The sequence below is a fragment of the Rhipicephalus sanguineus genome, chromosome 6, assembly GCF_013339695.2.
Source record: "Rhipicephalus sanguineus isolate Rsan-2018 chromosome 6, BIME_Rsan_1.4, whole genome shotgun sequence".
NCBI classification, from domain to species: Eukaryota; Metazoa; Arthropoda; class Arachnida; order Ixodida; family Ixodidae; genus Rhipicephalus; species Rhipicephalus sanguineus.
In genome coordinates this window covers 47,708,375-47,736,245 of record NC_051181.1, presented here as the reverse complement: position 1 = coordinate 47,736,245, position 27,871 = coordinate 47,708,375, and the positions used below count along the sequence as shown (strand labels likewise).

At 46.0% G+C, this 27,871-nt stretch overlaps 1 protein-coding gene across 1 annotated transcript; it reads left to right on the top strand.

Annotated features, from left to right (window-relative positions):
* Positions 1-24,472: 24,472 nt before the first annotated feature.
* On the top strand, positions 24,473-26,585 carry LOC119397846 (zinc transporter 7-like). Its single transcript, XM_037665191.2, has 2 exons — positions 24,473-24,849; positions 26,370-26,585. Exons 1-2 carry the CDS (start codon positions 24,644-24,646, stop codon positions 26,554-26,556), a joined length of 393 nt encoding a protein of 130 aa, XP_037521119.1. The 5' UTR covers positions 24,473-24,643; the 3' UTR covers positions 26,557-26,585.
* Positions 26,586-27,871: the final 1,286 nt, after the last annotated feature.

Here is a 27,871-nt window from a genome sequence, read left to right as displayed (position 1 = left end):
GATCAGAAGGTGAACTCGCCGGTACGGCTTCAAAGCGAGAAAGAGTGCCCCTGACAACGCTACAACTATAACTAAAAATAGATAGTACGAAAGCTAACTATGAGCAAGTGTGTTTAGCTGGCGAGAACACATACATATGCAGCAAAGCGGCAAGCTGGGCCAGTTGGTTGGGATTCATTTTTTCACTCGGTGACAGCGCAACACGCACGAGTACAATAGAAGGAAAACGGACAACACGGCGCTGACTCGCAACTGATATTTTATTGGTGAAACATATATGTGCTAAGTGCATTCAACTTGACATGCACAGAGCAAGAGATCCATCATGGAAGCGTAGCAAAAAAACTGAGATAATCAAGAGAGGCATAGGTAACCAAATTCTTTCTCATGGAGTGCGACTGATGGTTCACCTATACACGTGCCATCCCTAATCGTTCCATAGTAGGCCTCAGCGATTTCTCTTGTAATTTGTTTAGTATGCTTAGAAATAACGGTGGTTTGTTAAAAAAGGGATAACCACCGCATGACGTGCAATGCTCCGGTAGATGAAGACGCGCGACCCCTTGGAGGGACAACACATGTTCCCTTAGTCGAACATTGACACATCGTTTCGTTTGTCCAACGTACTCTCTGCCACAAGATAACGGAATGAGATACACAACCTGTTTCACACATGCGACGTGCTTGTTCCTATGATTTATAATGCACTTTCCCCTTACTGCCTTATTCTTCAGCGCTTTATCAACAATCGGGCAAATGCGACCTATCTTATGTTTACCGGAAAACAGAACATCAACGCCGTACCTGGAGCCTACGTTTCTAAGCCCAAGCGCCAATTTGTGCACATAAGGAAAAAGCGCTCGTTTGCTTTTAGATGCGAAGCATCTCTTGCTTGGGAGTATGTCCCTCGGCGTCGGCCTGGTAGTCCGCACTCACAGTACGCATGCGCAACTCTCCTCCTTCCCTCTCTCCAACAGCTGCACGCTACTCTCTCCGCTTCTCTACCAGCACCTGCTTGCGCTTCTCCGGTGTTCTCGCTTCTGCTCTCGCGGCGCATGCGCTACTCTCCTCCTCTAGTCTCCTCTCCTTCAAGTGGTAGAGCGCTGAGCGCGTTCAGTCCAGCGCTTGCTTCAGTCGACTCCTCTGAAATGCGGGCTAGACATGCCGAAATTCTCTCCTGCGCAGAGCCGCGATGAGCGCCAGTGCATGCGCGTCCCCTCCCCCTCGCCCTCCTCTCCTACGCTGCTCCCCTCTCGCGCGCCTGTCGACCGCGTTCCCCGCTCGCCCTGTGTCGGTTGACTCTTCTGAAATGCGGGCTCGACATGCCGAAATTCTGTCCTGCGCAGCGCCGCGATGAGCACCAGCGCATGCGCGTCCCCTCCCCCTCTTTCTCCTCTTCTACGCTGCCCCCCTCTAGCGCGCCTGTAGACCGCGTTCCCCGCTCGCCCTGTGAGAATTAACGGCCAGGCTAGAGGGAAGACAAGACGCGCGCAGCGTTCCTCTTCGCGTTCCACGACGCGAGGTCGGTAGCATGCCCAACGAACGCCAACGGAACGCGATCGTGCAAGTGCTCCGGCTTCGCATCGGGAGTTGGTGCTATTTTTTTTCTTCACACTCTGTTTTACCACCTTTGTCGTTCACCTTACCTACCATAGACTCACACACCGTTGAAATTACTACGTCGGTATAACCAGCATCCATTAAGCGTTTGACCCTGTCCTGAAAGGCAGAATTTGACACATGGAGACACGATTTCCTCAGCGACGCACTTAAGGTAGTCTACGCAATGGCCCTCTTCACAATCTCAGAGTGACCAGAATTCAAGTTCAAGATGGGTTTAACAGGCCTTGGATTATGTTTCTAGCACACATGATTTTTATCAAAGGTTAGCTTTAGGTCCAGAAACTGTAGCTCGTCCTTTTTAGGAGTTTCGTGAGTAAAGGTGAGGACCGTACCGTGCTGATTAAAAAAACGCGAGAATTTTATAACGCCTTCCCGGTGAATGTCATTTTGGCAAAATATCACAAAGTCATCAAAATAGCGGAAAACGGCACTGCAACACTTACTGAGGTGAATCTGCAGCTGCCTGTCAATGTAGCCTAAGACAGTGTCACTCATGATAGGGCCACTCATGACCCTTTGTAAACTCCGAATCTTTTTTTACATACAGACCCCCCTGCCATGAAACAAACGTACTCTTCAGGTGAAAAGACAGAAGTTCAAGAAAAGATTCTAATGATATACCGAAACCATCAATGAAGGTTTCTTCATCGTTGTCATACACTAAGCAGTCTTTTATCCATTTCAGAACCTGCACGTGCGGAAGGGAATAATACAAATTTTCTGCATCAACGCTCAAGGCACTACTAAGGTTCAGCGAGCTACCCTTCAGGTACTGGCACACAATCAGAATTCGGCATGCGAAAAGGGTAAATAATCTTTAGATGTGCAGGGTTCTTTTGCAGAAATCGCGGAACAACCAACTGTCAGCTACCTTTCTCAAACACTATAGCCCAGGAAAAACATGATCCTCCTTGTGCGATTTCATCGTAAAGAAAACCTGTGACTCCAGGTTCTTTGCCTTCTTTACGGCAGCCACTAAACGTAGCATCAAAAGGTACGGCATCACTTGAGGCTTGGAACCCGATGAATCCCAAGTAGCTCTATCCCTTTGTGTTCCACGTTTCACCTTCTGCATAAATGACTCGGCGACCGTATTTATGACCGACGAAGGGAAGACCGCCGCCACTAAGCGGCTGATCTGATAATTAAAGCTAGTACGCATGTGGTGTCGGCACGACTTTGCCAACGCCGATTCTAAGCAAAGTGAAGCAACCCCTCTTTTAACTATCCTAGATTGAGCAAGAATGAGCAGGACTGTTGCCGTATGATTCGTCTCACTCTAGGATAGTTAAAAGAGGGGTTGCCTCACTTTGCTTAGAATGGGCGTTGGCGAAGTCGTGCCCACACCACATGCGTACTAGTTTTAATGATCAGATCAGCCGGTTGGTGGCGGTGGGCTTCCCTTCGTCGGTCATAAATACGGTCGCCGAGTCACTTATGCAGAAGGTGAAAGATGGAACACAAAGGGATAGAGCTGCTCGGGATTCATCGGTTTCCAAGCCCCAAGTGATGCCGTACCTTCATAAGCTCTCCCACAACCTTGAGAAGGTCGCTGCAAGACACGGGGTGCCGCTGGTTTTTTTCGGCACCTGAGAAACTCGCCAAATTGTGCCCGCGCATTTGCAATGGCAAGAGACGCGTTTGCCAGAAAAAACATGAGAATTTTTTCGTCGTGCTCCGCGGGGGTCGTATACTCCATTCCATTGTCCTGCGGAAAAGTGTACGTCGGTCAAACCAAACGATGCTTGAATTACCGGCTAAGGGAGCGTGCGCAAAAAATTAAGAAAAAAGAGGACAAGTACGCGCATCTTGTGGCGCATGCTGCAGCATGTGGGTGTGAACGACGGTTTTCAAACACGCAGGTTCTCGGAAGAAGCGCGAAAACATCAGCACGTCCTTCGTTTGAAGCATACGTATTAGAAAAAAATAAGGATCAGTGTGTTAGCGAGCCGTCAGTGGCTCTGTTTCAGAAGGAAATTTCTTTTCTCGAAGCTAGAATTTAAAGTGCCCCTAGCTGGCCTTTTCTGCTTTCTTTTTTTTTTACTGCTTTCTTTGTTGTTTTGTTAGGGGTGGCTGGATATTGCTTCACTTGGTAGATCAATGCACATGCGCATAGTTGTGGTTCATTGCTCTTGCGCATCATACTGTAGGTATATAGAATGATCGGTCACGCACAATAAAGAGTTGGTAGTGAGCGCTGTGTGTAGGGTGTTCTCCCGAGTGGATGCGTGTGTGTATGTGAGTGTGTTTTCGAGTGAATGCCAAGTTGCACCGAATATCTTCAAAGTGAAAGGAGGAGGGTAAGAGGATTGGACGAATATGACTGTCGGGTGATGACATGAATAACATAAAAATTCTGTCGAGTACGTCGTCAAAACCTCTCCTACAGGTACGTGGGGCAAATACCAGTTTACCACGGGCTGCCGTGCACGGGTATGCGCCACAGGAGATTGACAGTTTATATCTACCCAGGAGCGGCTAAAACAGGCATTAGTAATATAAATGCAAGAGCGTTAAGAAAAACCGGCATCACCAGCGTTGACCAGACGAATGGAAAGAATGAAAATTTGTATCCCAGCCGAAATCGAACCCAGGCATTCTGCATGGCAATCAGGTTTTCTACCACAGAGCCCCGCCAGGTCTATAAACTGGTTTGGAATGGTGCTACCTATATAATTCTACAAGAAAGCAATAAACACAACATCTGTACTCCTACGATACAGACGTCATATCAGATTAACCTCGGTGGTTCAAGCGCTGAAGTTGGTCTACGTATCACTTTCCAGGGCTAGCAGCCTCGACAACCTGTACCTCACTAACGCAAAAGGTCACTTCAAGTTCCGACACGTCGCCGTCTCTATCGACAGACAATCTGTCGACGACACCACCCGGCTAGCAAACAGCACTCCAGACATTGTCCTGGTTCAGGCCACCTTAATTTGATGCCACAACAATTTCCTCAGGCTCGCTGCTCTCAACGTACAGTCTGTGCACATAAACGACCTCAAAAGGACGCTCTGCTCACAGAAACTGAAATGTTAGCACTTTCTGAAACCTGGAGCGATGAGCCCACTGTGTCGTCCACATCAAGCGGCTTCATTGCAGGTGCGGAGGCGTGGGCACACATAAGAACACGGCGATGCGCAACTTCAACGTAGGCCTCATCGCACTTCGCCGGCCGCCAGACACCGAACACACACAGACAAGCAGCGGAATCGGTGAGGTCTGCGTTGCGCACATCACTTACAACAACAAAGGCATTCCGCTAGCCGCCATCTACCTGAGAACTTTCAAGAACCCTTTCCACACATGCACACGGCTTGGTGAAACGCGCATGCGCTCTCCATCATAACGGACAAATATAAGCACTATATATCAGCTTACCGCGTCTGGTGGTGTTAATACCCACGTTGCTGTTGGCATTGTTACGCAACTGTAAACAACTGGTTATATAACACGTGTGCGACTCTTCAAGATATGTGTGTGTGCGAACACCATTTGCACATATCTTTAGCGTCATTTCGCAACGTTTCGCGCAATGTAAAAACGTACGCCACAGTCACCTTCCCGCCGCATGCATCGCATAACATCGATTCCCACGGTACGTGGGATCTGCCGAATTGTTTTAAGCATCCAAACCAATTGACAAGAGAAATCGCTGAGGTCTACTATATAACGATTAGGGATGGCACGTGTATAAGTGAACCATCAGTCGCACTTCATCAGAAAGAATTTGGTTACCCGTGCCACTCTTGATTACCTAATATTTTTTTACTACGCTTCCTTGATGCATCTCTTGTTCTGCGCATATCAACTTGAATGCACTTAGTACATCATTGTTTCACCAATAAAATATCAGTTGCGAGTAAGCGCCGTCTTGTCCGTTTTCATTCTGTTGTCCTCGTGTGTGTTGCGTTGTAACCGAGTGAAACAATGAACACACACATATGCTCAAGAGTGAAGGAACTGAAAACAACCACAGACTATGAGTCTGAAATACTGCGTGTTCTTTGAATCATTGGCGTATGCAGAAATTTGCTTCGAGGGGGCGAGGGGGGGGGGCACGTTCTTGATCCGACATGGGGCTCGGGCAGAATAGTGTGGCCGGCTGTCCTTCTACGCTTTGTATCCCATGGCAAAATTCGCGAGCGGGGGTGGGAGTCACGGGTCCCGTGTGGCACCCTCTGGCTACGTCACTGGCAACGCGATGGGTTACGAAGACAGCCAATCTCTTTGTGAGTGGAGGAGACGGACACTTTTCCTTTGCAATGCATGAATGAAGCCTTACAGATTTCCCGAGTACGGAGTTGCCGCACTTGCACACAGCATGCGAGGGGCGACATAAGGGCCTGCGTTCAAATAACCAACAGTCAATGGCCCGATTGCTGCCTGTCATCACGCTCGTGTTTTTGTCGTCCTCTCGCAGGCAGTCATTGATACCCCTGTCACACGGCACATGTAATGTCATTCGCTGCGAATGACATTCAAAACGAATGTCATTGCGATCTTGCGTTCCGGGTCTACACGGCCATATGAAATGACATTCGCAATTGATGTCAACGTTTATTGGCAGGCGGCTGTGATAACAAGAAGTTAGAAATGGTGCTTTTAATTTACATATGTTTTTCTTGCTTCCGGAGTTCGCATCCATGGCGTGCAACTATCGCTACGGCTACCGCGGCGTCGCTTCACCAAAACAACAGTGAGCGTTTGTAAACATGGCCACATGGCTGACAGGAGGTGGCGCTAGCGTCAAGTCGGAGTATGGGAAAGAGAGTATAGCTGCACAAATTGCTTCCAACATCGCGTTGTACGTAAAAAAAGTTACCGAAAAGTTAACAACAACCTTTAACAAGAACGCTAACATCGTTTACATATACCTTTAACATGCTTTAAGATATCGATGTCGCAATCTTTTGCCAAGCGCCTGTTGACGAGACTACACATGTCGCGCCTGAATGAGTTCGGTGAACTCATTCAACGGGCGAATGCCATTAGGTGTGAATGTCATTCGCTATGCCCGTGTAGCAGCAACAAAAATGGCATTAACGCCTAATGACATTCGCTGCGAATGACATTACATGTGCCGTGTGACAGGGGTATAAGACGACGACCTGTCTTTCCGACGTACGAGGTACCGTATGACGTAGATGGGCATCATTGAAGTGACTTCGTCCTTGCAGGGAACGAAACGCATCATGATGCTGTTGTTTTCCCCAGGCTTTGTTTGCTAGCGAATGAAACTAACGTGCCCACACATTGTTCGTGGGACGCCGAGAAAAACAAACGCAGGCTTTAGAAGCCACCACTCGCCCTGCCTGTTCTTTGTCACCTTGCTGTTCGTGCTGCTATTGCGACGGCCACAGTAGTCGAACGAGAAATCTTTAGCAATACTCGAGCTTACATAATAGTCTGATACCAGTGGCCTAGCCCGAATATCTTTTTGGGGTGGGAGGTGGGGTGGGCGGTTGGGGATATTTAACTTACCTTTATGTAGGCTAGACCGTGTGTTTCCATGCGTGCGTGTATATGCGAATACTTATTATCACCGGTGTAGTCAGCAAAATTGATCAGAGAAAAAAACTATATCGTTACAGCCTTCTTGCATCTTAAGATCTGAGTAGGCGCCTCGATCAGACGTTCCACGTAGTTTCTGGTCACAAACTGTAAATAGTGAATCGCGATTCGATCTGATTATCGAAAGAACTTTTATGACAAATCTAAAGCGCTTCTTAATGACAATAAAAGTGGCACACGCAGCCGTCGCAGAACCATTTGTTATTACAATCGGCTAAATTTCTCCAGCACTACACGATGACCAGTCTAGATTATTTAGGAAGGAAGTACATTATGAAGCATTATGCGCCGGTTAGGGTGACAATCCGTTATGTTGTGGCCAGACACGGCAAAATGGCACTCTTTGTGTCATGTGAACGTGGTGTCGTCCTCTCCAGTGCACTTTATGCTCCAGATTCCGTTCCTTTACGGTTTTTCTATGCACAGCTGAGTCATGACATAAAAGACAGAAAATAAATTATAAGAATTCAGCAGAAAGTGGTCAGGGAAACCGCAGGGCGAAGGGTGTTACGTGTAGTCTTTAATAGAAGTGCGGGTCACTGTGAAAAATTTATTAAGTAGACAAAGGGTCCACACACCACACCTGGTGACAGAACCTGCAACCTTCGCAATACGCGCTCGATGCTCTGCCATCTGAGCTAGAGCGGCTGTCGTTCCTCCGTCTACTTTTTTGGATACCCTGCATATAGACCCCTGAGAGTGTTAGCCAGCGCTACTCGTGGCCCTGGCGGCGAATCTGGTACCCTCTTTGTCCCGGCTGGCGTCACGTAGAACGTGATCATGACGAGCTTGCAGCTAACCAATGAACCCTTATGAAAGAAATCGGCAATGGCATGACAGATGCCTTTCAGTCAGGTGCCGTCGAGTCGCTGACGGCAGCTGTTGACACCATGTTTGTATGGGCCTCATTGATAAGTATGTAGCACAAGCTCTTTGAGCTCAACTAGAACATGTTCCTATGGTTGGAATAATACTATCTCGTGCACCTACGGGCCACTTAGTTTTATAATGCCTTCAGCTTTCGCTAACGTTGGTTTTCGCTCTACTGAAGAGTAACCAAAATAAAATAGTTTAGTTTTGTGACATTTGTTTAGAATAAAAACTCATCTCTTTTAAGGCCGAACCATTTAATCATATGGAAGCACACGGGATATTCTTTACGACAGCACATTAGGTGAAAACAGCCCAGCTGTTCTGTTTCACATTTTCGCAATTTGCACCACTAGTACCCATACATCACGCCATATAAGAAAAACAATTGCGTGAAGCGAGTAAATTTTTGTTTCGAGGTAAACATCCTTGTCTGTCGTAATCTTTGAAAGTCCACCAACTGCTGTATTTCCAAACACTCTTATTTACCGAACTCATTTTCTACAGCTACCATATATGTCTTTTCTGAACCTTAATAAGTAATAATGTTCTAAAACCTCTATAATGAAGCTATTTATCTGAACTGTCTATACTCCGCGAGTTGCCCTCTTTCTATTAAATAATTGATCGCGCCTAAGCCAACGCCGTATGTGCTAAAAAATCTTATGTCGTTATAGGTAGCGTGCCAATCCACGTGCCAATACGCTTTCAGGGGGAGCTATGTAGTGGCGAGGCTTCGACAATACGCTGCATATGCCACCGGCTATTAGTTATTTCATAAGCAACTGCATTTACACAGAGATATCCTCACGTACTTTACGCCTATTGATCAACTTCGAAAGCTCCGCCAGCTCTATTTTGCCTGTTGCATTTGAGGCTTTCATAGCTTGACGTTTCTTAATGAGGTTTTTAATGACGTTTCTTAATGAGCCTACATAAAAAAGTATAATATGGAGAGAATTGAGCATGCTCTAAAGAACGGAAGAAGCCTCAAAGCTACGAAGACAAAACTGTGCATAGGCAAAAATCAGATGTATGCATTAAGGGACAAGGATGGCAAGGTCACAACCAATATGGATAGAATAGTTGAGGTAGCGGAAGAGTTCTACAGAGATCTGTACAGCAGCCGAGACAGTCAGGATGATAATGTAAGAAGCAGTAATATCCCAGAGGAATCTGACATCCCACCAGTATTAACAGGAGAAGTAAAGAAAGCCCTAAAGGGAATGCAAAGAGGCAAAGCCGCTGGTGAGGATCAGGTAACATCAGACCTGTTGAAAGACGGTGGAGAGATTATGTTAGAGAAACTGGCCACCCTGTATACGAAGTGTCTCTCGACAGGGAGGATACCAGAATCTTGGAAGAATGCCAACATCATCTTGATCCATAAGAAAGGGGACGTCAAGGACCTGAAAAATTACAGGCCCATCAGCTTACTGTCCGTTGTCTACAAGCTATTCACAAAAGTAATTGCTAACAGAATTAATACGACATTAGAGTTTAATCAACCAAGGGACCAGGCAGGATTTCGTACAGGCTTCTCAACAATAGACCATATTCATACTATCAATCAGGTGATAGAGAAATGCGCGGAATACAACCAACCCCTATACATAGCCTTCATAGATTACGAGAAGGCATTTGATTCGGTGGAGACATCAGCAGTCATGCAGGCACTGCGGAATCAAGGCATCGACGAAGCCTATATAAACATAATGGAAGACATCTACAGCGCATCCACAGCCACTATAGTCCTTCATAAAGAAAGCGACAGAATCCCAATAAAGAAGGGCGTACGACAGGGAGACACGATCTCTCCAATGCTATTCACCGCGTGTTTACAGGAGGTTTTCAGGGCCCTAGATTGGGAAGAATTAGGGATAAGAGTTAATGGAGAGTATCTCAGTAACCTGCGATTCGCTGATGACATTGCATTGATGAGTAACGCGGGAGACGAATTACAGCTCATGATTACTGAACTGGATACGGAAATAGAAGAGTAGGTCTGAAAATTAATATGCATAAAACTAATAATAATATAATAATATCTGGGGTTTAACGTCCCAAAACCACGACATGATTATGAGAGACGCCGTAGTGGAGGGCTCCGGAAATTTCGACCACCTGGGGTTCTTTAACGTGCACCTAAATCTAAGTACACGGGCCTCAAACATTTTCGCCTCCATCGAAAATGCAGCCGCCGCGGCCGGGATTCGATCCCGCGACCTTCGGGTCAGCAGTCGAGTGCCATAACCACTAGACCACCGTGGCGGGGCATGCATAAAACTAAAGTAATGTGGAACAATCTTGGCAGAGAACAGCGCTTTACGATAGGTGGCGAGACGCTGGAAGTTGTAAAGGAGTACGTCTACTTAGGACAGGTAGTAACCGCGGAGCCGAACCATGAGAGTGAAATAACTAGAAGAATTAGGATGGGATGGGGCTCATTCGGCAAGCACTATCAATTCATGAATGGTAGTCTACCACTATCTCTCAAGAGGAAGGTATATAACAGCTGCATCTTACCGGTACTTACCTACGGAGCAGAAACCTGGAGACTTACAAAGAGGGTTCAACTTAAATTGAGGACGACGCAGCGAGCGATGGAAAGGAAAATGATAGGTGTAACCTTAAGAGACAGGAAGAGAGCAGAGTGGGTCAAGGAACAAACGGGGGTTAAGGATATCATAGTTGAAATTAAGAAGAAGAAATGGATATGGGCCGGCCACGTAGCACGTCGGCAGGATAACCGGTGGTCATTAAGGGTAACTGACTGGATTCCAAGGGATGGCAAACGCGTGAGGGGGAGACAAAAAATTAGGTGGGTAGATGAGATTAAGAAGTTTGCAGGTATAACGTGGCAGCAGAAAGCACAGGACCGGGTTGATTGGCGGAACATGGGAGAGGCCTTTGCCCTGCAGTGGGCGTAGACAGGCTGATGATGATGATGATGATGATGATGATCCTCACGTACATTGGAGTCAAGTGGTTATTCTAACGATGTATTGTTTTAGTTGGGCTTTGGCTGTTTTGGGTACGTTTGTCAGCCAGAGGGCACACCTACGTAAACAGGGGAATGTGGCTTAGGGGGAATGCAGAACGCAGTAATAATTAAGTACATTATACAATGTTTTCTTCCCTATGCGTAAGATGTACACACAAAGCAGATGACTGTACAAGCCAAGTGTCTGCCCAACAGAAAGCATTGTGTCTCTGTCTGCACAATATATTCAGCGAATAAATCAAATTTCATAGTCTCGTGAATGATGTCTTGTCACCTGCAAGTGCAGCCGTCTTTAACGCATAAAACTAATGTTGCATAGGTAAGCGACCGCCACTAAGTATACGCGATGTTATCACGCAGCAGCGCAGCGCTATTACACACAGACGTCACTCCCAGCTTTGTGAACCGAGATGCAGTTGTATTATATTCTTTTGGTATAGCATAACGTTTGAAGATGGCCGTTATGGTACATTGCCTCTGACTGATGTCTACTTTCCAAATACTCAGCCACAAGTCAGCGATACATTTATGCTTTCCTAAAACGCATAATCAACCGCATGATCGTACTATTTATTGATCATGCCTCTCATACCTATAATATATATATTAAATAATACAACGTGATTGTAGTGTACACATTCACGATTTATTGAAAATTAAAGGCAGGAATAGCCTTAAATGTCAGTGTGCTGTGTTGAAATTTTATGCCGCGAAGTGTAAAGAATGCTGCATTACGCAACTTCGCAGCACGTTATTTAACTCCGCCAGATAAAATTATCTTCGAGTCCTCCACAAACAAGGTAAAACTTCTGGACGTGAAACCCCAGAAGCCAGTGAGTACGGCAGGTGGCCAACCTATCAATCTGCTCGCTAGCCGCTAAGTCTTGCTGTACTTTCCCTACGTCCGGCTTGCACCATGGATAGAAGTAGTGCTTCCTTCTGTTTGCCAACGCCTTCACCTCTTGACTCCAATTACCGAGTTGCTTACCTCTCCGGTGCTAAAATAGTAGTGAGTAGCCTGTGATCATTGCTTCTACTTTGTGACGTTTCACACCGTGGATGGCGTCAGAGTAGTTGAGCGAAATATTGAGCACACGGCGCCAAACTGCTCGACAAGAAAGCAACACCATCGTAATGCTCGACTATCTTACTTCGTGAATATTAAGTACTCACTAAACTAAAACATTAAATCACTTCAAACTAATAGGTTATTTGCTGAGAATTCTACGTAGTTAGTCTCATGATCATACGTTAGTTCTCAGAAAATCTGAAAAAGGTAAAAGTTCCATTGATAAATTTTTCTATGAAGCACACAAGTATGACTTCATTTAATTTATTCGTCCATTTCAAAGTACTATTTTCATTTTCTGACCACATTGGATCGATAAATGTTTCCAGAACTTGCCATGTTAAGTATCTGGCAGCCGTGGAGCACGATATATTCAATTAATACTGATAAATAATTTCATTGGCCGTAGCGGACAACAACAAAATTCATGGCGTCCCGACAACCTAGGGCGAGAACATTAAAAGAGCACCGCCATCTGCCTTTCCTCTTTGCACTTGCCCTAGCTTGTAGGTGTCTTATCGCTAGAAAAGTTGCACTTTTGGTATTGAGGAAGGGTAGTTTATTAATACAAGTTAACTAATTTTGAGTGTTTGATATCACTTTACAGAAGAAAGCAATGTGGACGAGTACACTAATTATTCTATGTGCGGGGTTAGAGGACGCACACATTATTGTGATAATTACATCTATTATGGCAATATACCGTTCCAAACGTCTATCTTTTCTTAACTTCTATGTAACGTCCTGCATATAAACAAAAAATTAAAACCAAGCTTGCAGTCTCAACATTACTCAGACATTCCTGTTTCTTAGGCAATCCCGATGTCAAGGACGAAAATACGTTTTGTTTTCTGTCATTTTTTGGTGGCGTAAAATTGTAGATATATTTGCGTAAGTTTAAAAAGATTTGGCTTTCGTTGTTTTTTGCAAGAAAACGATGTCGATGCGTACTAATAACAAGTTGAAAAGCTTCGAGCAGTCACTCCGTAGTTCTTGATTTTACGAGGAGCTGTGCGACATCTCCAAGGAAGACTGGTCATCCGTCCCTCTCTCTTCTGTACACAGGGTTTAGCAAGTTTCTCCTAGCAGTTAAAGTGTCTGTTTTGTCTGTTACCGTTGTTCTCCGCCAATAAAGTTGCAGGAATTGACTCATCAGTGCGCATTTGAGAATAATCTTGGAACAACTTCTTCAGGCTTCACCCACAAGACATGAAGAAATGAGTAACATAAGTAATGCCTAGATAAAAAAATCCTTGAACAGGAAGTGTCGATGGAGTGAACGTTTCTACGAGTGGTCTTGTCTTCTTCAAGGCAGAAGGTTGCTGCCTTGAAGAAGAGAAGACCACTTGTCGAAACGTTGGTTCAAGCGACAACCCCTCATAAAGGACTTTGACAGAGGAGTTGATTAAGCATGGAGTAGCACCAGGTGTCGTTCGCGCAAAACTCGGCAAGTATGCGCCACTGAAAGCGAGTATGTGCCAAGCAGCTCTTAGCATAGCATAGCAATGCATAGCATAGTATAGCAAGGTGGTCGGAAAGAGAAGTGAGGGTGACGAGGAGTGATGTGAAGGCGAGACGGATGGAAAGGATGAGGGAAAAGGGCAAAGCATGAGATACGGCAGCTTAGCATGACGCAGAACAGCAATTTTCAGGCTGCGAATTCTATCGCAGCGAAAAAAACGGCCGGTCGCTCTCGCCGCAACGGTCAGTGGCGAGCGAACAACATGTCGGAAATTTTTCGCTCTGTTTGCAGCGGCAGAGCGATTTCTTGGTCAGAACCGGTCGAAATTGCTCCGAACCAGCCGAGCCGCTATAATTTCGCCGGTGAGTTTGTTTTGGTTATGTCCGCTGTTTCGCACTTCGAAATGAATGCAGATTGGAAAGTGTTTTCGAATGACAAAAAACGCGTGCCCTACGCTACTGTTCTTGGAAACTTAACAATATCGTAACGCACGAATTGCTGAATTACAGTTCAAACATTATGCAGTGGTCTAACACAAAGAACGGCCGCCAGCGACTTTGCGCTCCGCGGCAATCGAACAGCAAAACACAGCAGCAAATTCGCAGCCCATATGAAGCGAAACCTTAATTACCGAAGCTGGCGAGATCATTAACGGCACCACGCCGACTCCGCTACGAGTACTAGGACCTGGCATGGTCCGCACAGAACTTTTTATGATAATTTTTTGTTGGCGCTTTCCATGTTAAAGCCAGCGTTACATTTCACGGCCCGAGTGTGCGCTGCGTCGCACGCGAAGCTCAGTGGCGGGAGCACAATCTTGTCATTTTAAAGACGATAATCTTTCTGGGGGAACTTAAACGCAGAAATTGTGGTTTGTCTGTCTGTCTGTCACACGATTCAGCCACCGGGCCAAATTTTAAGTACTTGCTGAACGCCCAGCCTTTTTGAACTGGTAGCTGTGTTCATACTTATGAACATTGTCGATCAAAAAGCAAATATCACGCGTATCTGAGGCGCAGCATCAGTATGTAAGTTTTAGGTGGTGTGTTCCTTTATTACAAAATACATAGATACGTAATTCTAAAGACCACAGTGTTTCTTAGGCTGCGCTGAACCTGCGCAGAAACAGCTGGCAGAAGACTATCATCTATCGACAGACATTTGCAGCGAAGCACGCAGATACGCGGCCGATTTTTAAAGACGATAGCCTTTCTTTTGATACTTAAACGGAGAAATTTTGGTCTGTCTTTCTGTTTGTCGGCGCGTCACTCGAATCAGCCACTCGGCCAAAGTTGAACCACTTGCCAAGGGCCAGCCATCTTGAACTGGTACGGCTGTTCATACTTGTGAACGTTGTCGATCAAAAAGTAAATATCACGCATATCTGAGGCGCACCATCACTAGGTAAGTATTAGGTGGTGTGTTCCTTTAATAGAAAAAGCGTACATACGTAATTCTAAAGACCCTAGTTTTTTAAGTTGCGCTGAAAATGCGACTGCGCTGAAACTTGCCTTCCTCCGTGCCCTCTGCACGAGCTCATTGTTGTGTTTCGGTATCGGTTCTGTATTGCACTGTATGAATGCCATGGGGCGCCGCTCTGGCATTCCTGTTTTACCCAGGCGACGTGTAAATAAAGGAGTGTGTGGAGAGTACTCGTTGAGTGCGGACGTTTCTTCTGCTTCAGCGCTTCGCGCCAAACCGCGTGTTCGGGCTGGCTGGCGTCCCCGCCGGTCACGTTGGTCACCGCTGGTCTTCGCCTGCTGCTGCGCCGGGACTACCAGCCCGCAACACAGTACTCATGTTTCCCGACGTATTGCCAGATGGCGTGCATACCTCACGCAGCGCCTCTTCTATCGTCTTTAGACGCCATTTGCAGCGAAGCACGGAGATACGCGGCCATTTTTTTTTCATATTTCTTTTAGTTGCCATCGTCTCGATTTATTTTATTAACTTACCGCGTTATTTGTACCTGTAGTTCTTCATTCAGTGCATAGTTTCTCGTGTGATTCTTGTTATTTTAATCACGCATATTTTATTATTTGCTGTAAGTTAACTGTGTATCTCTTTTCATTGCCCTTGTTTCTAATTAAATGCTCGCTTTTCTGTTCACTAAGTATCAGTGTCCGCTCAATGAGTCCGTCAGTCATCCTGAAAATCACTACACGTGAAACCCAGCAGTAGTCCATCGGTCAACAAAAAATTCCGCAGATCCTACGCCTTTTGCGAATTGGTTTCATGTAAAGCAGTCAGCGAGTAGTTGTCTCCGCTGCATTTTTTAACTTTCAGTCAAGCGTTACTAGGTGGATCGACGTGTATTTGCAAGTGTAGTAGTTGTGTGCACATAGTGGGCTTACCAGGCACGTCGACTACACTGGCATTTAAAGGGTAAATCATGGTCTGACGTAACGTCCGCACTCACATTAGAGCACAGGCATCGGTATTATCGAAACGAAGTGCACTTTATGGTGCGGTGATGTGAATATCATGCCACTTTCGTTAGCACATTCATCCGGGGTTGAGCAAGGCTTGAATATAGCTTGCTGAATATTATTTATTTATTTCAACGCACTGCAGCCTTGAAGGGCTATTGCAGGAGTATAAGTGAATCATATGAACACAAATGTAATGTTTATTAGACTCCTATAAAAGTGGAGTCAACACTGGAACCATAATTGACGTTAACCCAACATGACGCGTGTATCATAGGAGTAGATATCTATAATGTTTATTGCTTTTTTATAAAATTAGACAGCCAGCACTGCAACCACAAATGACGTTGCACCGACATTACAGGATCTTTGTCCAAAGCAGTTTCAAGACCTGGCGTGGCTCTGTGGTAGCATACCTGACTGCCACGCAGAATGCCTATAGGTTCGATTCCTTCTGGGATCCCGATTTTTGTAGCGTTAGCTATACTGGCCGAGCCGGAGCGGTTTCGCGTGCACGTACAGGAGCCGCGCTGCGCATGCGCGATGAGCAGTGACGTCACACGGCGCACAGCTGGTGCACCGGAGGCGCCACGGGCCTCGCCGATCTGCGCATTCCAGAGGAGAACGTCATAGCCGTGGCAGCGTTGCCCGGTCCCAACGCCGGCGCTGCGCCGGGCGTTGGGGCCATAGAGACGGCAGCGTATTACTACACTGACCACCGTCTTTGTAGTGATAGAGATTTGGCGTTGAGCAGAAAATAAATATTCGTGTGTCACATTATGCGTAAACCATGTGTGTGTCATTGAAGCAGCAGTAAGCATGATAAGGAAGCTATTCCTAGACAACCACGAGAGCTAAGAATAATCAGCTGAATCTTAGCTCACGCTACCTATATCCTGGCATAGCCGAGCTAAGCCACTGCATTTTTTTATTATTTGTATTCGTCGTGCACACACTGTCCATGTTGGTTTTTCTTAGCGCCCTGGCATTTTAATTACCACTGCTTGTTCTCCCCGTTCATGGGTAGATATAAGCTGTCAATCACCTGTGGCACATACCCGCATACCACGGTCTGTCGCATGCGGGTATGTACCAAACGTGTCTGGAGGAAAGAGTTTGAGACGTACGCAGCATGATTTTCACGTTATACATTTCACGACCATACAATCATATTCTTCAAACCCTCTTACCCTCGCATGGCAATTTTGGTCAACACCAAGTTAAGGAGGTGATCACGAGGGCACCCATACGTAGGCGGCTAGATAGGTAGATAGGTGGATATGTAGATTGAAACGCTCAAAGTGTCTTTGGCTCGCTAAGACATGCTTCGCATTTAAAATTTGAGATACACAACTTTGAGGCTTTTCAGGCGTCGCAGGCCTACAGGCGTAAAGTGAAAGCCTGCGAGTCTGCCGAGAGCGGCGGGCTCCACCGAAATGTGTGACAGTGCATAACTACAGAATCTGCAACATCAGATGTTGCTACGAGCGTTGTTGTGGCCATATATTTCGTCGGTACCGCAGTAAGGCGCAAATTATTGGTTGTTTATGGGCAAAGTTAAACTCTTCATTTTGTAGCACATAATTTAATGGTGTGGCATGTTCTGTCGGTCACATGTAAGATTATGGATCATAACACCGAAGCAGGCGATGCCTGCACTATATTGTCTGATCAACACACCACGTTAGGCACCGCCCGTCTCAAATGAGCTGGCTGCACGGCGCAGCATGCACGGATACATTTCGGGCATTTCCGCAATGGACTATTAACGAAAGGCACGTGCCATAATCAGTGACGTTGCAAGAAGATCGGTGTTGCACGCGGGTATTTGTGTGAGTGACCTTGGCTATCTCTCGATGCGCGGCATCCTTGTGCGTCAAGGCGCGCGGCCTTCGGCTAAAAATTTAGCCTATTTTCGAGCCAAGCAGCCGCTGCATACTTTGCATGCACCCTCGACACAGCTTGCGTAAGCATGTAGTCTGTTTGCAATCTGTAAACCAGGTGAGGGGCCCGTTATTACGCACAGCGTCAACCGTAATGGAACCACAAGGTATCGTTTCTTCAGCCTTCGATGAATTTTCGCAGTTTACTTGCATTTGTGGCATTCGCGTATGCATTGTACTTGGTTGTATCCGTCGGGCTCCTTTAGCTACTCCGTTTAATCGTCGTCGATGACCTCACACTTGAGAATGCCTTACTGTATTTCAATATCTATGTTGTCATCTCTACTGATTTCGAGAACTTCCATGCGCAAACGTGAATTGTGAACAAAATGAAAGTATCCATACACTGAGTTAGCATAAATAAGAATATTCTGAGCTTCTGTCTATTCTAGTTAGCCCGCTTTGTCTTTAAAGGTAAAGTCCATCATGATCGCATGCAACGTGACCACTACTTCACTTCCTTTAGTGATGTTCCTTATGGCCCTAATTATCTGTGACACATCCCTTGGACACAGCTAATTGATTAGCTCTATTGCAATTTTATCCGGTCTGGCTGGGGTTTCGCTAAGGGCAGTTCATTACGCTACTTTTTCCAGTAAAACTTGTCGTGGTAAAGTTGAATTTAAAGCGTGATGCCTTGGAGCACGTCAATGAGTCAAAACTATGCAGTGCTGTTGGAGGATGTTGTCACTAATAAAGGCTCCTGACGTTACGCAGAGCGTCCTCTCCTTCGAAGGGTTCAATTGATGGTTCTTGTGCATATGCGTTGTTCCATAATCTTTTGCGTGCACTTTTATTCTTTTCTTTTTCTTTGGAGCGAGAGAAAGAAACAGAAGATGCAATGCGCCCAACGTTCGCGTACTCATTTAATTTCTTTTTCCTCCCGAGTTTTCTCTTGCCAGTAGTTACATTCCCGGTGCATCGTTAATATAAGGAGTATCGGTTGATCGCAATGTCTAAAACTTCGGTCCTTTCTGTTTTCACTAGGTGCTCACTCACCCTCTTACATATCTTTCCATATTTGCCAGTTCCAATACTGGCGTGTTTATCGCTTCTCACTCCAATGAAACGCTATTTGTGTTCGCCCTGTTCTCTGTTGTGTGACGTCTATCATTCCCTCGCTGTCTCCGACAGCTGTAGGAAGTGCCTCTATTTTCATATCTCTGCTAGGTGTGTTTGATGTTATGTAAAGATCGATACTCACGCGATTCTTAATGGATTGTCTTGCGTCGTTATCTCTCCCAACGGGTAAGTTTCTCTATTTATGTTTATTAGCCGGGTTTTTACAGCGAAAGCTGTTATGAGATCATTTCACCGGCCGTTCTTGGCGCCGTAGTTGTCCGCCGCCGCCGCCGCCGCCGCCGGTGTCCGTAACCAGTATCGCTCGAAATAAGAAAAAAAAACAAAATAAGAAAAAAATTCCAGGATGGAACGAGGTTCCAACCTGGGCCCTCTGCGTGGGAGCCCAGTATTCAACCTCTGAGCCATGCCGGTGCTTGAAACTGCTTTGCAAAAAGGTCCTATACAGGCTTCATGTCGGGAAGGAACCACATAAGCATATGCAATATAGCGTGGTAGAAGAGTAAAATAAGCACCAAGCAGCGCACAACGCGAACTCTGTAACCAGGCGTCACACAATCCGAATTGCGCAACGAGTAGGTTGTTGAATGCTTCCAACCCATTACAAAGGGCTCTGCCATAATTCTTCATCGTCATCAGGCACAGCATCAACAAAGTGCGCATAATGCCTGACATGCGTTTAGCAGGTACCAACGCTCTCCGTAGAATGACGAAAAATGGCACAGTGCCTGCTGCCCTACTTCTCAAAAATTACAATCATTTATAGTGTAATGGGTTCCTCGCAAGTGCACTTGTATTGGTTGCCAAGGAAGCCCATAAGCGCATGATCCATTTCCTCGGGGCCTCAGTAAAATTAAAATGATTTATAGCGTAGTGGGTTCCTCGCAAGTGCACTTGTATTGGTTGCCAAGGAAGCTCATAAGCACATGATCAATTTCCTCGGGGTCTCAGTAAAGTTCTTCGCCCCCCCTCCGTCTCTCTCCCACGTCAACGTATGTTATACAGTATGGCGGGAGTGGGAAATAGCGACCGGGCGTCACCCAATGCAAATTACATAACTGGTGGGCCGTTTAAAGCTTCCAACCCATTACAAAAGACTGAGCCATAATTCTTCATCGTCATCAGTCGTCGCGTCAACAAAGTGCACATAATGCCTTACAGACGTGTAGCTGGTGCCTCGCTTCTCCGCAGAATGACGAATAATGACTTAGTAGGCGCTCCCCAACTTCACAAAAATTGTGGTTTATGGCGTAGTGGGTACCTTTCTAGTGTATTTGTATTGTAGCCCCAAGAGAGCTTACAACAGGATCTAGAAACGCCGCTCTTCCAGCTTTCGCTGTGACTGTGCTGCGGTTTCAGCGCAGGCCTGGCGTTTTTTTTTGTTCATTCATCGTCATGTGACCTACTGTTTCGTACACTTCTACCAAGACTAACGCTTATTGATACATGAGTGTTTACTTCCGAAATGCCTGGTTACCTGTCCACCACACTTATTATATTTGTCACTACCACAACGTTCTGGTCGTCGCACAAATTCAGATACATCAGGGGCGGCACCAGCGGGGGGCACCGGAGGGCCGCAGCGCCCCCGAATTTTTCGCCTGCCCTCCCCCCCCCCCCCCAAAAAAAAAAGCAAACGTAGTAAAAACACAAGGTACTTTTCCCCGCCCCGCCCCATCTCCCTCCCGCCGTCTAGAGCAAACATAGTAAAAACACAACACATAGGTTTCCCGCCGCTCTGCCCCTCTTCCCCCTACACCTCGAAGGGACTCATTTGATGTAGGTGCCGCCTCTGAGGTCTATTGAACCCGCGTGATGATGTGTGTGCCTATATCTTCATAAGCGCGCTGGTATCGGCTACTGATAAAAGCTACGCCGTTTGTCCTAACTAGCTGCATTATCTTCGCTGCCAAAGGCTATCAATTTTTTATTTCGGTTTGTGCTATACCTACGACTCCGTAAGTATGCTACATCCACTGTACATTAATTCTAATTCAGATATGTTCCTTGAATGTCTCTTCCACCATTTGCGACTTCGTATGTGGCCCAGTGAACACACGCACCTCTCCGTTATTCCTTGACGTGTCTTTACGTTGCAGCTTTCCAACACGAAATGCGGACATAGCAACACCATGTTGCGGTGTTTCTCGCAACTGAACTTCCCGTAACTTCACAGAACACTCCACTCGTATTGGCGAAGTGGACGCTGTGCAGGGCGTGCTTTGATCAATGGAAGCATTCTCTTTAACCAGTCACGTTAACTTGCCGCAATGCGTTTGGCGCGCCGCACGAGTAATCATTCTTCCTCTTCTTGGGGAGATCCTGGTTATGTCGCTTCCATTTCCTCGTGCAGAACAAGATGCGCGGGATCGTTGTCGTTCATCAAAATATTATAGGCGCTGACAGCAGCGATCTATCATGCTTTTCTTAAGCATTAGCGAAACCTGCAAGGGGGTGTAAAGGAGTGTGAATTATCTCTGTTCTATTACTCAAACAGGGAACGGATTCTCTGGGTCAGGCTATCACCTAGTGGAAATTCCACACGTGCGTACATTTCGCGACGCTGTCGTTTCAGCACTGTCTTCGGTCATCTTAACTTTACTATTGTTAACAATTTGCTGCGTCTTACCAAGACGTTGCAATAGAGACTGTGTGGATCTGCCACTTCACTGAGAACTGAGCGTGCCAAGTTTCTGGGATCTGTACGTCACAGCACGTCACATTGAGCAGCGGTCGAAATTTGCCTGCCGCATAGATGACGTCGTTGCCTTTGGGAAATCCTGCAGCGTTTTCGAGCCAAGAAAAGACAACTCACGTAGTTGCACGGGAGATTCCTCCGCCTGCATTTAAATTGCATATCAGAAACGTTGGTTGTGTATGACACAAGAAACACTTCAGAATCCTCAACGTGTCAGATTCCACTCGGTGTCACCCCAAATAACGACAACAATTTACATAAAGGCTCTAGTGGTTTCTGATAATCAAAACACCATAATGCAGTGGTTGTCAGGCTGAAAGCTCATATAGGGTAATTTCATAAGACAACGGCGAAACTTAATGAAACATGAATGAATGAATGCTTACGTTCATGTATGCCGAAGGCGGTATGCGTGCAACAGCGTGGTTAAATTCGCCTGCAAGTGCGGAATTAAAAGCGCTCAGCACTTGCAGATTCCTTGGGTGTATCGGCTACTACAGCACACTTAAGAACATGCGCATGGTATGTATAAAAGACTAAAGCGCTGTAACAATCTTCCCCGGGCAATTTGTGGGAAGTCAACGCTGTATCCGATTCTGCCACCGTTGCTTAGCTTCTTGTAGTCACTGTGCCATCGATTGTAGCTGTGGGTGTCGCTCTGGTTGTAGCTTTGGAAATGCGCATAACTATTCATGTTTTACAGCATAAGTTGTCATGATCTCACAACAACCGCCGATTTTGGTTGCTTCGTGGTCCACTGCGTGGCAGACAAGTATTATTTGACGCCCGTCAAGCGTTCATCAACGTCCATTTCTGTCACGTCCTCCTTCTTTGGCGGTTACCCGTCGCGTTGTTTTCCAATAAGGTTTTTACCACAGAGCCATTCGAGTGCTTGTAATTTCTTCGGAAAAAGACTCCATTAACTCATTGTATAGGGCGAGGAGTGACGTTTATTAGTGCATGGTGCAAGGGTACAATCGCGTCAGGCGTGTCACCATGTTAATTGCGTGACAAGTTGGTCGTTTAAAGCTTCTCACCCATTACAGAGGGCCGTCCATAAAGAATTATTATCATCATCATCCGACACAGCATCAACACATAAAGCATCTACGTAGGAAAGCTTTTTGACTAATAGATGCGTAGTGGGTACTTCGCTACTTCGCAAAATCATGATGATTTATGGCATAGCGGGTACCTCGCAACTGTACTTGCAGCAGGCGCCCGAAGAGAGCTTAAAATAGGCTCTATGAATGCCACTCGTCAGCTTACTCTGTGACTGCGCTGCTTGTTCCTCGCTGGCTCGGCGTTCTTTTCAACGTGTTCACAGTTTAACTCAGACGCACCTGATGTAGGGGCCAGAAAACGAAGTGCCTACGGAGGTGAAGTATAACAGAGACATCGGTCTTCATTGAACACCGTCGGCACCGGAAGCATCCTTGTCTAACAACAGCAACAGTTGATCGATGAAACGAACGGTATCCTTCCGAAGACCTCCTTTTCTTGTTTTTCATGGGACAGACACATGACAAACTGGAAGGGGATACGAGAAAATTGGTATATTTGAGGAACGTCACCATACAGGAGCCTGCAGCAAATATTTCATCGCAGCGTACTTTCGTGCTATCGTGCACGGCGCTCCTGAGTCCATATATCTGCGGCACTGCAGTGCCACTGCGACATATAATCATACTGTATGTCGTGAGTGGTTTACCTTAGGAAGTGCAGGGAGAGATACACCATTGAATGTTGTTTTCATATTTATCGAGATATGTATGCGGCCTACACATGCTGCAATATGGGGTATCATGCCTAAGACCCTCCGTTGAATTAAAGTGCTCGGCGCAATATGTGCCAGAATCACACACTAGAAAAGGGTGTCACTCTCACATAGGACATATCGGTCACCTAGTATCTTTTATGCTCGAACTAAGATACAACTGCACTGCTTTGCATGTGACTTGTGTATTGCGCACCTCAAGAAGCAGAAAATACAACGTTACACACAGATTACTGTGCTCGAGAGCGTGCAGAAACGGTGCACTCATCATATTAAAACCTTACGCAATGTAAACTGCGGGGCCTAAAATAATTCGTTCCACGTGTTTTATCAGAGACTGCATATTGTTTTGCTCTAGCTCAAGAACGGTCAAATTACATTGCTGAGCATCCTGCTCGTATTTTAAGTATCGCACGCCACCATTTCTGACAGAGCAATCCTCAATGGTGGGAAACCCTAATTTTTTTATTAATCCATCCTTCTCTCTTAGCTAAAGCCGACCGAAAGGCGCGTTAACGCTCATTCTACTTCTTCAGCCACGCGGTACCTTGCTCCGCACGCGAAAATGTCCATTTCGTTGTAATAGAAATGAGTGAGTTCTTTAAATAACGCGTCTGGTAGGTCCAAGTTAGCGTCCCATCAACTCTGTGGCTCTACATATTTTTTTGGCCAGCAGCGGCGTAAAACGCGTTCACCCAAACACGTCGCTGCTTTCTTTTTTGAGGCACTCTCATTTTCTTCGTCTCTTCCTCTTCATATTTACCTGCTGTTGGCCACGTGCTCGGCGGCCGTGACAGGCAGGAGGGTGCTCCGAGGAGCAAGCTTTCTTCTCCGGCGGAACGACCCGGCCGTACCATGTGTTCCTGCTTCCTCTGCATCATCGTTGTCGACTTTCTGCGCGCTCTTTGTTTTTCCCGCGTGCTCTGTGGACGTTTCGGATCGCGCAGAACCCCTCCCTGGATGGGCGCGCACCGTGCGTCGCGGTCCAGCGACCGGCGCGAGGAAGTCGGCCACTGGTCTCGGCGCGGAAGGGCGTCTCCGCCGCCTATAAAACGCGCGTCCTCCTTCCCTGGAGACCTTGTGGGCGGTCAGGGACACACACAAACAAGTCATGGCCTTCAGGCAAACGGGCCCATCTTTGCTGGCATTGCTAGTGGCAGTGCTCTTGGTGGCTCCAAGCTCGGAGAAGAAACTGCTCAAGCTGGCGCTGCTGATGTCCGGAGGAACAACGTTCATCCCCATACCGGTGCCGCTGCAAAAGAAGGTGCAACACACCAAGCTCGTACCGTACAACATACCGTACCCGGTGCCTGTGCCGTAAGCTACTCTATTCTTCTCACCTTTGTGCTACCCATATTCTGGTATCAGTGGTGTAGCCGGAAATTTGTTTCATTGGGGCATATCCTTGATCCAAACTGGGGACAGGGAAGGCAAGTGTGATTGAGATTAATTTTGTGCTATGTATCCCATGGCAGGCGGACATTTCTGGAGGGGTGCGTGCTCATTATGGCGTCCCCTATCTATGCCCCGGACGGGCAGCCGTAGAACGATGCATGTGCGGTCGTAATGTTTGCACAGTAGCTCGACAGTGATGATATATCTGCCTCTAGCCCGAGCTTCCAGAGCAGTTTGCCGAGAACGTAGGGTAACCATACATGTATATATGACCATACCGCTCAGCAGGCATGCGGCATAAAACGGCAAAAATAACGAAAGGACAATGAAACAGTCAGTCATTCAAACATTTCATTCGTAACTATTTAGTGAGTTCACAATGTAACAAACATCACAATTAAGTGAGATTTTTCGAATTCCGCTTTCGATATGCCAAACTGATTCATGTTTAATGTGATGTGCCGAGGCTTGCGAAGGCATCTGTCGCTGGGCAGTCGCTAAAGAACAGCCTTTACCATGTTTATAAAGTTGTATTGTTCTTCAACGCGACAAAAGTGTATGAAAGAGCTGATTGTTCTTGTTACGGCGATTACTGCATTTTTATATATGGAGGACATTAGCGATAAATTTGATGAAGGTGTTAATGACCGCTAGCCACACCAGGGTGGCGCGGTTGAAATGACTGAAAAGATTCGCCAATAAGCACGCAACCTGAGCCAAGCATAGTAAAAGTAGCCAAAAGTTGTCAGGTGAGTGTGAAACCCTTCACAATCGTAATTGCTGGGATGAAAGCATAAATTGTTGACCTTAGCAATAACTTCGTGAAGAATCACGAAGTTTTGTGCGTTGCTGCAGAAATGTCACTCTCTTCGCTCACCTTGCGTGACTTTTCTTAAAAGGAGTTGAAGTACCAGCTTTGCGGCGCCAAATATTGAGTTTTGCATGACTGTGCTCAAAATCACAGCTATTGGGATTGACGCGCGTAGGCGAACTTCGAGTGCTTAAGAGAGATGTTTATTGCAGAAAGGGAGAGAGGACGAGCTTTTCATATTCCCGAGTCGCAGTCCACACCACATTCCATGAAATAACACGACAGTTCTTCAGATATCCGATTTTTAATGTAGACGAGTGCAAAGCGACCATGATGCCGAGCGCTTTCGGTTCTCCTGTTCACTTCCAATTACAGTTTAAAGTCCCGTTTAGCAATAGGCGGTCTGCGAAATGAGACGCCGCACAACAGACCCTTCCCCTTCCCACTTGCCAGCCACGTATACAAAAGTATTTTTTTGTGTGTGTAATCCAAAAGCGAAATTCAATTTTGGGATCTGGGTACACGCAGTGATCGCCATGTTTTGACGCTGCATACTTGAACGCCAGCATAAATATGCGAGGTGTTTCAGACATTAATAATATGGAAGTGACTTCTCGCTTATTGTTTGCAGAGTTCATACGCATGAGCACGTGGGCCACGGCGGTAAGCATGTGCATGTCAACTACGATCACAAGCACGATCACTCGAGGAGCAAAGTAGTTGTCATCGATGGCGACCATCATCACGGCGGAGGGCACTACGGCGGGGGCCACTACGAACACTATGGTGGAGGACATTACGGCGGTGGCTACTACTGACCTCGTTGGCTAAGCTCCCTCAACTACTCCAAGACTGCCCTTTAAAGTACCCATAGAACACGTCCAGGCTGCGGATTCTTAGCCTGAACTCATCGCCATATGTATATTAGCCACTGGGCTGAAGCGTCCGAGCACTCAAGACATCGACGCCTGTCACTTTTCAAACTCAAATCAACATGAAGCGCCATTTTAAGGCAACAGAGACCTCATGATACTCAAGGAACTGTGAAAACGGGTACGAGATGTTACTTCAACGTAACAGGGTTTATTTTAATCGCAGAGAAACGGAACCTTTGAATAAGCAAGTGGAAATCATTGTGATGCTGCTTTTATAAGTCCTGTAGGCAACACCACTGTCACAGTGATCGCATATTTTAACGCTATATACACATTAGGGTACTGGTCGGACAGCTAGCGCGGTATATGATATTGCTGTGATAAAAATAAACGGTGTAGTCATTGCGATCACTCAGCGACGAGAGCAGCTCCTCTTCACTTTGAATTATCGCACGTGAAATTATCACTTAGATAATGGGACACATCAATCAATCAATCAATCAATCAACCAATCAATCAATCAATCAATCAATCAAACAATCAATCAACCAACCAACCAACCAACCAACCAACCAACCAATCAATCAATCAATCAATAAATCAATCAATCAATCAATCAATCACAGAACTTTATTTTCACCAAAAACAAGAAAACATTTACGGTGAAATTCGTTGCCAAAGCTCAACTATTGCAACTATTTCGACCACACGCACTGAATTGCTTACTCCTGGATGACTCTCCCAAGTACCAATAATATAGGCCGTGAGAAATTTAATACTAATTTATTAGAAAGCTTTCAAGTGGAAATAAATTTACAGCTTGCCACTACAACAGGATCAGAACAAATAGCGAATGAGCTGTGAATCGCCGTTGATTTATTTGACCATTATCGGAAATATTGTGAACATTCTTGAAGTTTATGCAGTACTGAACTATTAGATTATGATCCTCCCATCACTCACCTTCCTTTAGTTTTTCTTTTTTTTGTATGCTCTAGTTTTTTTCTATCCGCCATTGTTTATATCATTCTGCGGGCTTCCCTTTCCCTTAGTGTAGGATAGCAAACGAGATGCTTCAATTCGGGTAACCTCCTAGCATTTCTCTCTTGATTGTGTGTGTGTATATATATACATATATACATATATATATATATATATATATATATATATATATATATATATATATATATAGCCTCTCGAATTGTGCCTAGTGCAACTGGGTCGACATTTACTAGAGAAGCAGGGCAGTAGGATGATA

Excerpts from the sequence above, each read along its gene's own strand:
- LOC119397846 (XM_037665191.2), top strand. The coding sequence starts at position 24,644 with ATGGCCTTCAGGCAAACGGGCCCATCTTTGCTGGCATTGCTAGTGGCA. Across the intron at positions 24,850-26,369 it reads CCGTACCCGGTGCCTGTGCC|AGTTCATACGCATGAGCACG; the intron begins GTAAGCTACTCT and ends TATTGTTTGCAG.